The 17,071-nt window shown below is 44.8% G+C and overlaps 2 protein-coding genes across 2 annotated transcripts; one reads left to right on the top strand and one right to left on the bottom strand.

The window, feature by feature from the left end:
* Positions 1 to 9,416: 9,416 nt before the first annotated feature.
* ALT_2399 (sugar porter family MFS transporter) lies at positions 9,417 to 13,400 on the bottom strand (the record flags this gene model as incomplete). The annotated part of the gene is made up of 8 exons (XM_089599332.1): positions 9,417 to 9,463; positions 9,520 to 9,607; positions 11,193 to 11,917; positions 11,986 to 12,390; positions 12,463 to 12,707; positions 12,781 to 12,919; positions 12,973 to 13,253; positions 13,351 to 13,400. 8 exons carry the CDS (start codon positions 13,398 to 13,400, stop codon positions 9,417 to 9,419), a joined length of 1,980 nt encoding a protein of 659 aa, XP_089456478.1.
* A 1,548-nt stretch (positions 13,401 to 14,948) lies between these two features.
* On the top strand, positions 14,949 to 16,550 carry ALT_2398 (cytochrome P450; the record flags this gene model as incomplete). The annotated part of the gene is made up of 2 exons (XM_033564606.2): positions 14,949 to 15,888; positions 15,943 to 16,550. 2 exons carry the CDS (start codon positions 14,949 to 14,951, stop codon positions 16,548 to 16,550), a joined length of 1,548 nt encoding a protein of 515 aa, XP_033420497.2.
* Between the last annotated feature and the right edge of the window lie 521 nt (positions 16,551 to 17,071).

The following is a 17,071-nucleotide window of genomic DNA, read 5'->3' as shown; positions in this document are numbered from 1 at the left end:
TCAAAAGCTTACTCTGAACAGTCAGCAAATCAGACGCCAGGAGAAAATACCGCCAGATGAGACAATCACATATACCCAAATAACGCTATTTATCATTTATTTGACATCATCATCATGTACTCACTCCGTGGACGCACCGCGGCTGAGCTACAAATACTTGCAACTGGGTGCATAATCAAACGATTTCTGTTTGCTAGAATCTGTTAACCCAGAAATATGTGTCCAAGAATACTATCAACTCTGACGACACCTTACTGTTTCCTAGCATCACTACCGAAGACATTCACCTGCCCTTCATACCATATGTATCCCCTCGAAAGACGCGCCCAGCATAAACAAGTGCCGCGACCTATAGCCACACGTTGCATGTATCCAAACAATTTCAAAGTCAGGTTAGCATGTGGGTTGGATCAAATCCCATGCGGACCTATCCAAACCCAACACACGATCAATCTACTGAACCATGAGAATCTGCCGGGTGGACCGGAATTGCAAAGTCGGGTTATCTATGCCCGGCAGCGATCTTAAGCCTCCTTTCTCCTCGACTTCCACGCCAAAAGTTTCTCGAGTCCAGTATCTCCGGGCATCCTTCGAGTAGACGCCCCCATTTGTGCAGGAATTGCACGCTCACTTCCCAACCTCGGGGGATCCCATGGCTGGCCCCATGCAATTAAAGAAGGGCTCGGTTTCCCATCATTAGTCGACTTCATTTCAACCAGGTCATACCACAATTCGTCCTCGTCAACTACGTCATGGCAAACAGACGCCCAGAGAATATTGTCTCGCAGACGTGGGATAGGAAACAAGTCAATCCACGGGTGGTGGAGCACGTTGAGCTGCAGCGTAGTTGGGCGCAAGCCACGGGGCCAAGAGGGATTTTCAACAGGTTTGGGTTCAGGACCTATTCGTCCAAAAGGTGACAGAGAGTCACAAAGCAGCCATATCTCTGACAGGCCCAGGGCCGCAGCGTTCATGGCTAGAGAGGTTGACGTGTATCACCGTCGGAAGATGGGTTAGGCACGGCGAAGACTTGACGTATCGAAGGTAGGCTTGATCGGCGAAGCGGGCAAGGATCTCCATCCGCTCAGGTGTGAGCAGACTATCAGCAGAGCTGTCCCTATTATTTTTATAGCCGCAATACCCATTTCGTTAGGGGTGAAGATGGCCACATACTCATGCAATTGATAATATGGCCTCGCAGAGTCCCAGCGATCCTATGATATCTCTTTTCCTCAATGAAGAAATCACTGAACTACGGGAGATTTTCATCGACTTCTTTCTATGGTAGAATATGGAGGGAGATATTGACGGAGCAAAGGGCACAAGTTGCCCTTGTGTTAGTGATGATAATTAGTGACCATGATTCCATTTTTGGAACTGACGCGTTGGGGCGCCCTTCAGACAAAGAAGTGTTCATGGACAGAATACGCAACTTATAACGTGGAGTGGGGAAAAATGACCCAAATTCGTCAAAGGATGTGGGAAGATGTCACAACACCTGCCCATCAATCAACCAGCTCATCGTGGCTTGCTACACCTCATACACTTCAGCAATTACAAAAGCAAGCTTCCTCAGTTAAGAAGCTCCTGAAACAACGATCTCAAAGCCCTTCGACACCTTCAAAAGTAGCTATCCAGCAGCTTATCAAGGGTTGCGAGATGGCTATGCATAGTGCGGCCCTCCTAGCGAAGGAAAATCATGATCGATGCGCAGCTAATGAGAATGAGAAGCAGAAATCAAAGAGATCTAGACGCCAGATGACTCCTAATAAAGGACTCTGCATCCAGGAAGCTAGGGATCTGATCCAGGCAAGAACTGAGCAAGATGGGCGTTCATCCATTGATTCAGCACCTTTACCTTTAGAACCACCAAAACGCGCGCCACCAAGGTGTTCAAATTACTTTATTATAGGGCATACAAGAGTTAGATGCCCTACATGTAATCCTAGCTAGATCTAATCAAATAATATTCTATTTTGGTTGATTTGGATAGCTTCGAATTGAACGTGTTGAAAACGAATGGGAAAGTGGCGGCTCGGTCGGGTTGGCGGCTTGGTTGGGAGTTACATTATAGGCCTAGGCTTTTACAGGATAAGCGCGAAGCCTGGGCAGCACATTCCACAGGACCCACTTCCCAGTGCTGGCAAGTTCCACTTGCAACCAGCGTCTGTCGGGAAAAGGTTCCCTAAAACTTTAGCATGATGTGAATTTCTGACAGCGGACAGATATGGCAAGAGTAGTATGACTGACTCGGCACGATTCACAGTCTAGCACCCAAATCAATGCCATCATAGCTTTCTCTGGTTATGCGCACAAAAGGCTCCGTGGTCGTGTGGTAAAATGAATGAATTACAAATATCTCCATGGCGCTTTCTACTGATCAAGACTAACATTGAGCCATAGACATTCCCTTTCTTAGATTTTTGCTGTTATACTAATCAAGAATCATGTTGCAAGTTCCCTCCGACTAGATGTCACAGTAACATTGTAGTTCCATGGATTCATGGAAATAGAACGAAATAAGTTATATACCCTAGAGGCATTGAAATAGCACATGTAGTTGAGGTCAAGGAAAAACGTTTCTCTTTCTGTTTCATTATCTCCCAATATCCTATGATTTTCTGCTAGAGGATGGCCTTACCTGACACATCTTTTCTTAATATCGCCTTAATCGCTGAACTAAGGTCGACCTACTATGACCAAGGTTATTCAGAAGAAGAATGCGCAGCCCTACCACATAATAGTGAAGCTAATAAGGTTCTGACTTCCTTATAAGAGTCAGGGCACTATATTATGCTAGTACTAGGAATCCAAGTCCTTATTAAACACCTAGCGTGTGGCGTAAATAAGGATTAGGACCTGGTGTTTAACATTATATAAGGGTTTTATAGGCTAGCTAGAGAAGCCTAGGTCCTAGCACTGTTAGATGCTTACTAGGTTCTATATACATTTTCCAATACTACAAGTCTACAATGATGGCCTTCTGCTAGAACAAAGTCTCTACTAAGGTATTATACCTAAAGGCTGGATTACTCCTTAAAAGCCTATAGATTAGCTAACTAATATATTAATACTTAGATTATCCTAGCTTATTATAAGATACCTACTGCCCTATTTTCAGTAATCTTATAGGAAGAATAGAAACTAAGCCTTAAGAGTCTTACTAATATAATATAATATTATCTACTTTTTTTAAAGCTAGTTACTGAAGGATTATTAAAGGGAATTAACATATTTAATAAGGTGATAGGACCTGCAGACTTAGAGTTAGTAGTTAAAAAACTAAGGTTACTAATACTAGATCAAGACATCCTAGTAGAACCCTTTCTATTAGGCCAGGAGTTTTTAGTAAGTATCCTAGGAACTAGTGCTCAGGGTTATATAATTAATATAAAAGAATATCTCTAGAAAAAGTCTTATAGCAATAGTGCTATAAGAAATAGAAACTACAGTAGTCTAGAGTTTGCTAGCAGAAAAAGTAAGTATAATAATATAGATATACTAGTAAAACACAGTGACCCTAGTCTTATAACTAAAACTTAGGTCAAGGCTACCTATTAAGTAGCATTAGATGCTTAGAAAATTTTTGGCTGCCATAATGCTAGGTGTATTGATATTTAATTTAGCTCTGATAAGCTAGATGCTGTTCCCAATATTCTAGAGGCAAGCCTTCCCACCTTAACTTCATCTAAGACAGGAGATTTTTGTCTAACATTATATAGGTAAATCCTATTTCCAGTCTACTTCCCAGCCATTCCCTATTGTTATTAAGTGCTGAAGAAAACAGGTATCCATATAAGAATCTGTTGGCTGCAATTATCCAAAGTGCATTAGCTAGAAAGACAGCTTGCAATGCTTACTTAGGAAATTCATAGTATCCTGCCCATTTCCTAATCTAATCCAACACACTCTATAACTAAATGTTAAAGCTATATCTTGCACAACACTTTAGAGTTTGCCCCAGTTTGCCTGTTAATGTCTACCATATACTATAATATTTTTGGTCATGCTCCTCCTGGTTAACAGTTCAGGTGCTAGGAACTACTATATGCTTAAATGTAGGATGTTCAATTAGGGAGATTAGCTTGGTATCCACCAAGTCAACTCTATGGCTCACTGGAGAACATCAAGCCTAGCACCTCAATTATACAGTAGTCATTGGTGCTTAGCTGCACAGGCAAACTATATTAATCTTATAGGGGATGCCAAATTATCAGTAAAGGAAAGAAAACCAGTAACTGAGTTGTCACAAAAGAATAGGCGCGTAGTCTGTAAGTTACGCGCCCAGCAGCATTCACACTGTCCAGGGAAAGGTCCCAGAATCAGGGTGAATTAATATTATCCCACCATCTGTACTTTTGTTAGGGAGATTACCATTTCATGGAACTAGCCGGGTAGCAACGGATACTACATGACTCAGCTTTGGATTAAGAGTTTGTCTTCAGCGGAATCTGATTAGCTAGGTCAGCTCACATAGCTCCTGCTATCCACAGCCACTTTCAGACGGCCACTGTTTCGTGTTCATTTTCTTCCTTGGGCCTCGGCGGAGGAGGAGATCACTAAAAGCTCAGTCGTCGCTGCAGGGCAAGCAGCTTCGCTATGACTTATGCGATACAGCCTTGCGGAGCCTAAGATAACCCAGTCCTCATTTTCCTGAGCCAGCTACTTACTGAATACCCCACAGCGATTTACAATATCCCCAGGGACTAAGATGACAATATCCACTAAGCTCTCTGGGTGTTAGTTAACATGCGGTGGCATAGGGGGTTCCTGTCCACGCTACGCGACCCGGGAGACATTATGTTGGGAGCTAAGAAAGCAAGGCGAGCAAGTCTTTCATCAGAAAAGCGAGCTCGCTCAACGTGAACAGTCACCACGAGCTATATTACATACCACGTTTCTGTTGTCTTGTTATCGACGGCAAGTCGAGCACCTATCTGAATACATTGGCACCTGGCGCCTCCCGGCCGATGGGCACCATGATGCATTGCAGCTTAAGCAGGTTATCTATCACCTTTATCCTTCTGCCTACAAGGCAGACGAAGATCGCAAATACAGATGCTGGGTATGTTGTAAGATAATCACATCTCACCAGCAGTTTACTAAGCATGTTATTTATTGGCGCCACTGTGGATTTGACCCTGAATCATAGATAAGAAAGATAAATCTCCACAAATAGTCACTTCCTTTTAATGAGGACACTGTTCTTCTTTATAAAGATCTATTTCTATTTCTTTATCTCCCTCTAGGTATATTATCACTTTACTTTTCTTGCTCTATTACCTGTTCTTTCACATTAATTTTAATGGGCAGCCAATTATCTCTCTGCTATTATATATATCTGACTAACCTAAGAATTCTGGCTGACCAGAGTTGTGATTCATGGTCTACAGATTTCTTCTCTGTTTTGAGAAAGTGAATTTTAGAGAATACCTACACCACACAGACATTGAGCCCCGCAGAGATGGGATCTGGTTATAATATAATCCTAACAATAATTTACTGGCCATCATGTCCACAAACCATCAGGTTTACAATAAAGCACAACGGACTTTTTACTCAGATAACAGGTTCTTATTCAAATCATTCAACAGCCTCCCAGTTTTTCTGATTAGAATTGGAGTGGAAAACATCATGCTCTTATAATTAGTAAGCTGCAATAATATATTAGGAAAGTTCCAAGACTACATAGGTCGTATTCAATCATGTTAAAAACAGGCAGCTAAGACAGGAGATATATTAACTAAAGACCTTGACATCCAGCATATTAAGGACCTGTATCTGAATCTTATAAACTAAGATATACTAAGGCCTAGTATTTTAGCCTTCTACTAGTGGGATAACCATCGCCTAGTGCATCCAGACATTACATCTATCTCTACTCAGCCAAGTCAAATACATTTTATGCTCAGTGCCACCCTTTGACAGAATGGCAAAGACAGAGTAAATGCTAATTAACTGAGTATGGTTATATTTAAATCAAGCATAGAGAGGAAGCAAGGAGGCTTAAAGGCCTTAACTACAGTAAACTAGGGTATGCAGCAAAGACACAAACAAGGCTATACTGTCTACAATTCATTATTCTGCAGTTAGAAGGCCTGTGTTAAGCATCTGGCTTGCTGCAACTATACTCCATTTTATTCCTTTAAAAGTGGTTAAATACTTTACGCACATTGTTGCAGGGCTGTTATCAAGGGCTTTTATTATGATGGCAGCGCAGTAGATATATCACCTTTATTGTTCTTATTGTAACAAGGAAAAAAAAAAAAAAGTGGCCACTGGACTGTGAGGGCAGGTGTTTTAATTATTAATTCTCAGCTGATAATAAGTATCCTTTGCTGCCAAGTGGCTAGCATGCTTCTTCTTAGGTCTAAATCCAGTACCTATACTGGTCTGGAACACCGGAGAATCGACCTTAATTTACTAAAATTTATGGCCGTCCTTCCCTTTGCCTCATTCTCTAATACTATCACATGCCCGATGCCAGTATACCAAATCATGGTCAGGCTCAGATCACACATTGGTCCTTGATGATATTCTACAGTTACCTTGAGAAGAATACTGCCTGTCTGAAGTTCTCACAATAGTATATTTGTCCAGTAGTTCGTGTCATGTTACAAAATCAGGAGAACAAAGGACACTACGCCATCATAACTGGGCAGGCGCTCCCTAGAGGAACTAGACATGATTTCCACCGCGCCTAGTAACACTGTAAAGAACAAGAAGCACATCTCACATAAGATCTCAGTCAATAAGGGCCGCCACATCCTGGGGTTGGATGTGGAGGAGCACCATAAGAAGTGATCATCGTATGATGAGCAAGAGGTCAAGGGGAGTGTTTAGCTTCTCTTACCCTCTACAGAATATATGTCTATGAGAATGTTTGCAATGTACTATTTAGCACAAATGAAATATTTTCAAATGGACTTGTTCATTGGACTTGCCCCTAACATGTTGTACAATTACAGAGTATAAAGACGAGAACCTTTACAGTGTACCATGGGCGATACCCCAGCTAGAAGGGTACTTTTTACACCTTTTCTGCATTTATTGACACTCCGGAACATTTCCAATGCAACCAGTAATATTTCAAGCTAAAAGGAAAAAACGCATGACTGACACTCGGTCATCTCCGAAGTATGTCGCATTAGGCGCTCGTATCGTCACACGACATGCAACCCACCCTCCCTCAGTCATAGGTGAGGATGAGCCTCACGGTCCTTCTTACCCCTCATTCCAACAAATGAGGCTGCAAATGATTGACAGCTGCACACTTGCAAGGGCCTGATTTTTACTACCTAGTAGTAGTATCTACTACATAGTCCACACTACTACTACGTAGTCTACGTATTAGATACTACAGAGTACACTTTTTGTTGGAATGGCAGATTATTTTCCGGCTGCAGAGCTCGTTTGTATGCCTTCTAGGCGATTCTACTCCTTTGCTCGCCGTGCAGTTCGCTTCCGCACGGAGCTCCTTTCTTTGTGAGACATCTGGCATATAGCCTTGCCCATTTCTCTAGGATCTGCTTCCAGTTTCGGAGTCATTAGGATAGATGGCCTTTTCTTAGGTTTTGCTGGAGTTTTGCCGTAGAGCAAGTCATTCATTCACAGCCTTTCATTCATTGCCTGCATTGCACGGACCATCACTTTTTTAGATACTGCCAGGGTGTAAACTTAACCTAACCTAAACTTTCCGTGTGGCTCTTACTTATGACTGGCTAGAGAATACAGGGGAACCTAAACTTGCGCGGGTGGCTTTTACTGATGACAGGCTAGAGAATACGGGATGCAGATCAGTTATGAGGGGCTGATCTGATTGAGAATTCATCTATTGGCTTGCAGTTTGCAAGAAGTTTGCCAAGGTCGCTTTATTTTCTATTATTAAATGTTTATCACATGATATATACGAATACTACATGAAAGTCGTCCAACTAGGTTATACAGGTACTATTGATGGAATTCAAAACTCTTGGAACTACTACCTGATGAGGTAGAAGTGGACAATGGGCATATACGAGAACGCAGTAACATCCAGATACGAGGATCTTCGGAGAATAGCACTGAGATAGGAAAATGGAGGATGTTGACTGCAGGGAAGGCAATGGATACGAGCTGCGACCTGCGGGGGGAACGTCTGGGCATGATTTTTTCAATCCTATTCTTCAGAGATAGAATGAATGGATTGATCAGCCAAGATCGTATTCATTGCACACTACATGACTTCGTCCTGGATTTGCCTTTGATAGAAGGCTATGTCGAGCCTGTTTGCTGGATATAAATATCGCGCCTCTCCCCGCTGACTTTTGATCAGGACTTCCACAACGATAATAACTATCTCCACGATTTCAACCAGGCAACTACATTCTGTCTACCTGATTATCAAACGATATTCGAACCCTTTCCCTCAATATGAAGTACTTTGCTACAGTCGTCGTCACAGTCCTTGGGTATGTCACTAGTACCACATCAAGTGCAATGAGAATCTCTACTAACAATATCCCCTAGTCTCGCTGCCCGTGCGTCTCTCCATGTCATTGAAATTCCACCTACTGACCATCACAGAATCTCTGGCAGCAGAGTCAGTCGTGCCTGTTGAGGCAGTCGAGCCACTCGAGGCGCGAGCAGTTGGTTGTTATCAGCAAGGAACCCCCAGCAGGCCCGCCATGTGCTGGAAACCCAAATGTCCATCCAATAGAAGAAGCGTGTTCTGGGATTTCGGATGCCCCGATGGAAGCTGGAAATGCTGCATCTAATGCAGAGTAACATCTCTGTTGAGAAAGGGCAGCCACTGGGCGGCCTTCTGATTCCGTGTATGTCTCGAGAAAAATGGCAGCCGCTGGAAGCCTTTGAGCAAGGAAAGGTGACTCGAGACAAACACGCTTTCGTTGATGGAAATCATGCTTATCACTGTCACTTGTGTGATGTACGATCGTTAAACCATCTGATGTTTGGTACTTCAATCGAGTCAGCTTAGTCCAAATAGTCCTTCAATGTCACTGTAGCTTTGGAAGATCACTCTATAAAATCACCTATATCAGAAGTAGAACCCACTGCCAGGTTTCAGAGCTCTTATTGATTCATATGGCTGAGAAAATTCTACCAATCATCATCTAGATGCATAAACATGTTATTGACTGTAGGGACACTTTCTAGCATATACTGCAGGCTCTGGCTGATGTCGTGGTCATCCCACAGGCTTATTTTCTCATCCAGCAGTGATGTCGACCTCCACTTTGAGCTTAAACCTTATATAGTAGGCTTTCAAGTCATGGATCTTCTGGATGACCTTGGACAACTGCATGGTCATGTACAGCAAGCAACAGGTTCGACTCCGTGGGCGACGCTGCTGCACCGGTCAGACGATGAATGTACTTGCCTGCGGTCCGCGGCTGCATGAGGTATAGGGAGAGAGGTTAGTCGCCCAAGGGGCCGAGAAATGAGAGTTCGGCCAAGGTGGCGACTGCATGCGATTAGTCATTAATGCGCAGTTCATCCGAACGATAATGCTCAACTCACCTAGTAGGAAGATCATGCTGAAGGTGTTGAACACCACATCCATCATCGTGTCCTGCCCCAGAGCCTGAATACTGGAATTTGGAATAGACTGGCACTAGAGCCAGCAACCAATCTTCACCAGCACCATGCCACTCCTGATAGCAATTGGACGGAACGGAGAATTCAATAATCATATGGTCAGAAGACATCAGGCATTTCGCAGACCGCAGCGCCACTTGAAAGAAGCAAGTGATCATGATGATGGAAAATATCAATACACTGAGCTTTTTCGACAATGATGACTGATTATATAGCAATAGGGATCTTATCTCCTGATCAGTGTTGTTGTTGTCCAAATGATGGCTGTACTAATGATGTCCAATACCGCATCTACCAGACTAGCGAGTACAGTGCCATGACTACAATCTTGGAGACGAGGAAGCAAGACATTTTCGATGAAATTTATCCGGATCGCCAGGATTATCACATTCTCGCTAATGTCGTGAACTTGCTCATTCTGGCACTTTGGCGAACAATTGATGACATTGTTGAAAAAGTATGAGAATATGGGAATTGAAGCTTTGAGGTTTGATTATGCTATGACAGGCCTTCTATGCTGACCTTGAATTTCGCTAAATTAGAAAAACCCATAAAATAATGAATGTAATGAAATCTTTTTTGAATATTACCCCTTCATCTGCAAAGTTCTTCCTAACCTTAATTTATAATAACCTCCTAACAGGCTAACACTCCTCCTATTTTAATTTATTTTTTACTAACTCTAGAATAACATCCTTAAAATTCACTACTGAATCTTCCTAAATAAAGTCTAGATTTAATACCTTAATAAAAATATGCATTATAGAGATAGGAATATTATAATATTATAGACTTCTTTAGTAGAGAGGTTTCTCTGTATAGTGTTAATAAATTCTGCCTGTAATGATAACTTAAATTAGGTAAATCCATCTTCTACTTTAATTATAACCCTCTCCTCTTCTCCTGGAATATTATATATAGTATTAGAGGCTGCTAGATCTAGCGTCTCCCCTATTATAATCTTATAAAGAAAGGCCTTATTAAGAGGCTTAATATTATTCCTAAATTAACCCTTCTTCCTAACCTACTATAGAATATACTTATTCTCTGTATTACTAAGAATCTATCTTATAAGTTAGAAGTTCTTAGTCTAAGTATTCTAGTTAATATTATTAAAGTCTATAGCTAATAGTACTTTATATAGCTTTATATTTTAGATTTTTAGTAATTTAGGCCTAATGCGTCACAGTGCTATAACTTTAATATATTTAGTTATTATCCTCTAGCAGGCTTCTTTTATCTATACCTAATTATTCCTCTTATATACTTTATAGACTTAGTTCTTTAGTTCTGTAAAGGCTGTAGAGTATAAGGTATAGATACTTATAGTAGTAAGGTTATTATTAATATACTATTTACCTCCCTCTATAAGATGGTTTAAGTATAGAGTTGCATTTGGTGCGAGTTCAGGCGAGTTCAACCTTAGTTAGACCGAAACCGCTGTGGTTTTGGGTCCAAATTTATAAAACAAAGCTCATTGTATCTGGTTCTTATTGATTTGATATTCACAATATTTGCATACATACCATCACGCTCTCTCAATGTGTTAAATGGAATCTCCCCTTAAAACCAAACTGCATCACTCTTCTTCATACCGATTCAAGGTGCTCCTCCTTTTCGGGCTTCTCCAAGATCAGAACGGGGTCAGGAGAGAGGTGGCCATAAATGTCACGAACGACTGCATCCTTGCGCCCGAATAAATATCGCCGAATCCACCACGGCAACACTTCGGTCAACTGGTATTTGGCATGAGCACGGGTCGAGATGCTGAAAACCCGGTCGAGTTCCTCCAGAGAGCGCTGCTTGGTCTCTGGCAAGAAGAAGAAGATGAGAAGCAGAGCAAGGATATTCAATCCTGCGTAGAAACCAAAAGCACCTTGTGGCTTGAAGTCACGCAGCATGTACGGAAACGTCAGAGACAGCACGGCTGCCCAGAAATTGTTGGTCGCCACAGCCCACGCCATGCCAATCTCGCGGTGAGTCAGAGGGAAGACCTCGGCTGAATAGGTGAAGGGGACGGGCCCTTCTCCGGGGGAGTAGAAGATATTGAACAGGTAAATGAACAGGGCGATCAGACCTAGATGGGCGCTACTACTCGTGGGAATCCAGAAGCAAAATCCGGCAGCGAGCAGGGTCCAGCACATATTGGGGAAGGTGGCGAGCAAGAGCCAACGACGACCAAACGTGTCGATGGTCCAGACAGCTGGCCAGGCGAAGAGGAAGTTCACCAAGCCAAAGCCGAAGGAAGCCAGCAGGGCCTGGATGTTCGTGGCGCCGGCTTGCTCAAAGATTGTGGATGAGTAGAACGCGATGATATTGACTGTTTGCATTATGAGCCATGGTCATGATTTGTCACTTAATGGGGGTCTGTTGAGAGGATTCACGTACTTCCACACATTTGCTGCGCAATCATGACAATGCCAGAAGCCTGTGTAGCCCGGCGAATTCGAGGGACCGTGAATAATTCCAGGGCTCGTGCAAGGGTATTGCCGCCCTTTGTGAATTCAGATTCCCGGAGGAGGCGAGCTTCCATTTTGATTTGCGCATGGATATAGTAGAGATCGCGAGATGCTTGCAATGGACTGTTTCTCAGTCGGAGTAAAGATTCATATGCCTTGCGTGGGTTTTCCTTTGACAACAGCCAACGGGGAGACTCAGGGCAGAACCAAATTCCCAACAGGAGAGGAACGGCGGGAATGAAAGCTGAACCAAGCTGTAGCCTCCAGGCAATGTGGCCGGTGTTAACCACAACAAGATTCGCACAAGTTCCGAGGAAGATGCCGAATGCAGTCCCTAGATAAAATATGTTAAACCAGAAGAGGACCCTAAGCGAAAAGAATGATCCAGAGAGAAGTGAACACTTACAGACTTGCCAGGACATGACCAAGCCTCCACGGATGCTAGTGGGTACGTTCTCCGCGGAAAAAACAGGGACAGTGACCTCCTTCAAGCCCATACCAATTCCCAACAGTATACGACAGCCCAGGAGTTGGTGCCAGTTCTGAGTAAATGCGCATGCTATGGGGGCAATCAAACTGAACACGGCCGCAATTGCAATGACAGGCTTGCGGCCCAGCCAGTGGTTGAGAGGGTCGGATATCCAGCCAGCACTGCGAATTCAGTGTTAGTTTGGATATTCTTCCAGCCAAAACGCGTTCAAGCCATGTCAGGGCGGAAACTCACAAGAGCGCGATGGTAATGTAAGGCATGGCGTTGATCACTCCCACGATCCACTGATTACGAGTGCACTCTGCTTGAGTCAAGCAGCCATCTTGAGGAATGCCGAACTGCTGCGCGAAGGTGAGGTTGGCACCGTTGGAACCTAAAAGTGAGGTTAAGCATGCCGGTAGCAAGAGGCACTAGAGATACCCGTACCGGTTTGATCCCATCCTTGGATGGCTGCGGCAATGGAATTGAGCACAACAGTATAATACAGAGCCCAGGGGTGCTTCCAGCGATGGGTCACTTCCTCCCGTAGGCACTGACGCTCCTCGGCGGTAAGCTCCTCGATACTGTCGAAATCGCCTGGCCTCTGGGCGGCCAATGCGCCCTTCTTCAGCTCAGGAAGGATGTCATTCAAGTCGTACGATTGAGCGTACTCCTCCACTTCTCGAAGCAGTCTGTCCTTTGGGACCCGTGCCAAGGGGTTTTCGAGGCTGGAATATGTTAAAATAAATAGGAGCTTCCCACAGCAGGTGACAAAGGGAAAATGCAGAAGAGATTGGTGTCGGGTTGCTTTTTGGGGGGAATTACTCATCAAGGATCCGCTCGGTTGTCTGGCCAGTCTGCGTATATTCATCCATCCTAGAAGAATAATCGTCAGCTAAAGCACAAGTAGAAGCTCAGAAACAAGATATACATATTGATGATAGCCCGAACTCAGGCAAGCGGGAGCTGAGATGGGTGATTTCTGAACGTGAGCTTCAGATGGTGAGGGTTGTCCCCGGTCAGTCAGCTGTGGTTGTGATGGAGGGAACAGGGCATCAACCTAGGAGTATATATATTACTTCTGCTGTCTGGGGTCCGCGGGGATTCATCCATTTGTGTGGTGTTAATCACGAGTTATTTTCACTCCGCTTCTTTTCCCCATATTTTCCGTCACATCTGCTCATCTCCACGGGCCACCTTCCTCCACAAACCCTGCAAGCGCGACAGGTGAATGGGGAAAAAGGACCCCGTGATGGGCAAAGATGAAGTCTCCTAGGCCAAAGTGCTAATATGTACCATTCGACCCCGGCGCTGCGTGAGATGCGCCACCGAACTCAAACTCCATGGAGACCGTATCCTACTAATAAACTCCTGATGGGCTCTTTTAGCTTTTTGGACTGTTCGATCCAGTTAGTTCAACGAAGAATGGGTCCAAGATAAAACTGTTTTTACTATGGTTGGTAAACTGTATTGGCACATAGGCAAGGTTTCCGCGAAGTCACCATAGCGTCGGGCGTCAGAACTCCGCGGATTTTCAACCAGGAATCTGTCCAACTGCTGTGGCTGTACGGAGAAGTCCGAAGGCAGGATCTCCTTGGATACTTGTCCAATGATAGTGGTGCCCGTCCCGACTTCCTTTTTATCTTGTGTACTCTCTATAACCACAACCCATTAAAAGCGCAAACAGAAAACAGATGGGAGCACAACGACGGATTCCTTTTTCCCCTCCCCCCGTTCCACCCATATCCAAAGGAAGGGCAAAGAGTAGTGAGAAAAAGGAAACAGCAAGAGAACGTAACGAAGGCGCTTTTCCACGCTGGTCTCCCTTGGACAAATTTTCGCGGAAACTCTGATTTATACTTTGGTTCCATCCACCTTCCCGGCTTGAGTAAATGCCGGTCACACATATGCCGACTTCGGTCCAGCTAGGTTGGTGTCTGCTGGTTTCAAGCCCCCTAGTCCGAGGACCCGCCTTATCCCACAGTTGGACCCGCCCAATCTAGTATTGTACTAGACATTTCAGTAGCAGACTGTATTAACAAGAAGATAGATCTAGCCGTGCGGGGCTGCAAGGTCGCTCTTAGCATTCCCCGAATAGAAAGTTCTGCGCTCTTCAATTACCGCATTGGGCAATGTAACCGCTCAAATCAGAACCTTTGATTCATGCTTTTTTTCTGTGTGTTCAGGTGAGGTACAACCACCGCCAGACAAATCAGGCATGGAAGCGATAGTATCCGGACCGACCAGGTGGCAGTAGCAGTTCATTGTAGATGATTCTGCACAGTGATAATCATGTTTTGGTATTCAAGGCAATATGAGAAATTCAACGAGCTGCTGTAGAAATAGTCGTAACACTGTACTATATAAACGCCAACTGCGACAGGAACTGCCTTTCCTCCCCCAGTGATAAAGAACGGCATGCTATGGCATTCGCGCTGATACTTGCGGTTGTTTTGGCCTACCTCTGCGCCAGGCCATTCATTGTCTATTTCTATGACGCCAAAGGCTTGCGGAAGTACCCCGACCTGAACCCTCTATCCGGCATAACTAGCCTCGCCTATGTCTGGGAGCATTCGAACCATTTCCGGACGAGACACCTCTACCTTAAGCATCGAAAACATCCCGTGATTCGGGTAGGACCAAACGTTCTCTCCTTTGCGGATGTGCGAGCTATCAAAGACATCTACGGCCATGGTACTCCCTGCCGCAAGGACGACGTCTACACCCTCACTGTAGGGAGCCACGCTCACATCCTCAATACGATCGACCGGGAGGACCATAACCGCAAACGTCGAATGCTGTCCCATGCGTTTGCGACCCGCAATCTCGAACGATGGGAATTCAAAATCGCAGATAAAATCGGCAAACTTATCACTCAGCTAGATCGGAGATGTACTGCCCCACTGTCCGATGGAAACCATGTCAGTTCGGAAGATTTGACCCTTGATTTCACACTCTGGTCTAATCTCTTTACTGTTGATGCCATTGCCGATCTGGCTCTAAGCGAACAGCTTAATCTGCTGGACTCGGGTACTAGCGTAGTCAAGGTTGACGACATTCCAGGTCTCAAGTTCATTGACAGCTTGCATGGCGGGAACTATATCACCTCTCTCTTTGTGGGAGCAGCGGAATGGTTTGCTGTCCTGAAGGCTGTTTCCAGCATCGCGTCTCCGCATTTTCGTGCGCAGTGGAACCATGGGAGAAACTTTGGCAGGTTTGTCAGCGCTCTAACTAGCAGACGCCTGGAAAAGCACAAGCGCGGCGACCAACTGGGAGACCTCTTTGCATGTCTAATGGAGGACAACAAGGGCAACGCCCGCGGTCTCGAGAGAGGAGAGCTTGAGGCCGAGACAAACGTGCTCTGTAAGTCACCATTTATAGGAGGAATAACGGTATGGTCTAACATAGCCGCTGCAGTGGATGCTGGCTCTGATACTACAGCGATCGCCTTGACGCATGCCCTGTATTATCTGATCAAAACTCCGCATGCTATGGCAACCCTCAGGAAAGAGGTGGCAGGCGCCTTCTCCGAAGAACCCACCGCACGCTATGCCAGCGTCAAGAACCTGCCCTACCTAAAGGCGTGCCTGGAGGAATCGTTGCGATTGTCCCCTCCTGTTTCAAGGGGCCTCGAGCGCAGAACACCGCCCGAGGGCATGCGGATTATGGGGGAGCAAATCCCCGGAAATGTTGGAGTTTCGATTCCAGTGTATGTCGCTCATCGCGATCCCGCGATCTTCCCGGAACCGGAACTGTACCGGCCGGAAAGATGGCTGGAGAGCGAAGACAAAGCCAAGCAAATGCGGGAGGCGTTCATCCCTTTTTCAACCGGCGCACGTGGCTGCATCGGGCGCAATATCACCATGATCGAGCAGCAGCTTGTAATTGCGACCCTGGTCCACCGTTACGAGTTTGCACTGCCATCAGACCGTTGGAGTCTGCAACACAATGAGGCATTCCTCTTATGGACGGGTCCGATGCCGCTGAAGATCTGGAGGCGAGACATAGGCAGCCCAACATCATGAGAAATGACCTTGACTTCCGCGTGGCTCCCGTTAATCATGTTCGGATCTGAAACATGCTCTAGTTCAGTCCGGATTGACGGCCATAATGATATGAGTATTCCTGTTCAACGAACCTTGATCTGCTGTGTGAGTTGCTTAACTCTATCGCTCGTGTGAAAACCCAGTTTGCTCTCAATCCGATCTAAAAGAGCCCATATCTTAACCTTTTGAGCAATAGATTCAATGTGTTTCGCAGCTGTAGAGCAGTAAGTTCCTATTATGTGCGGCTGCAATTGACGTACTTATTGCTTACCAAAGTATAGAGACTGGACTGTTTGCACTAGAGCACCGTCGGATATAGGCGAAAAAGCTATGCTGCCAATTGACCGTGCATGCTCGTCAATATCAGACTAAAAAATTTTAGTATAGACCAGAGCAATTAACGGAAATGCCTGGCTAATAGTAATCACCTGCGGATTATTTTTAACAGCGATAGACGAATTACACCCCTCTGCAAGTAGTAGGAGGTGCGCCAAATGGTA

This window comes from Aspergillus lentulus (assembly GCF_001445615.1).
Source record: "Aspergillus lentulus DNA, contig: Alt04, strain: IFM 54703, whole genome shotgun sequence".
Classification (NCBI taxonomy): Eukaryota; Fungi; Ascomycota; class Eurotiomycetes; order Eurotiales; family Aspergillaceae; genus Aspergillus; species Aspergillus lentulus.
The sequence above is the reverse complement of the archived record's forward strand: the minus strand, read 5'-3'. Positions and strand labels throughout refer to the sequence as shown.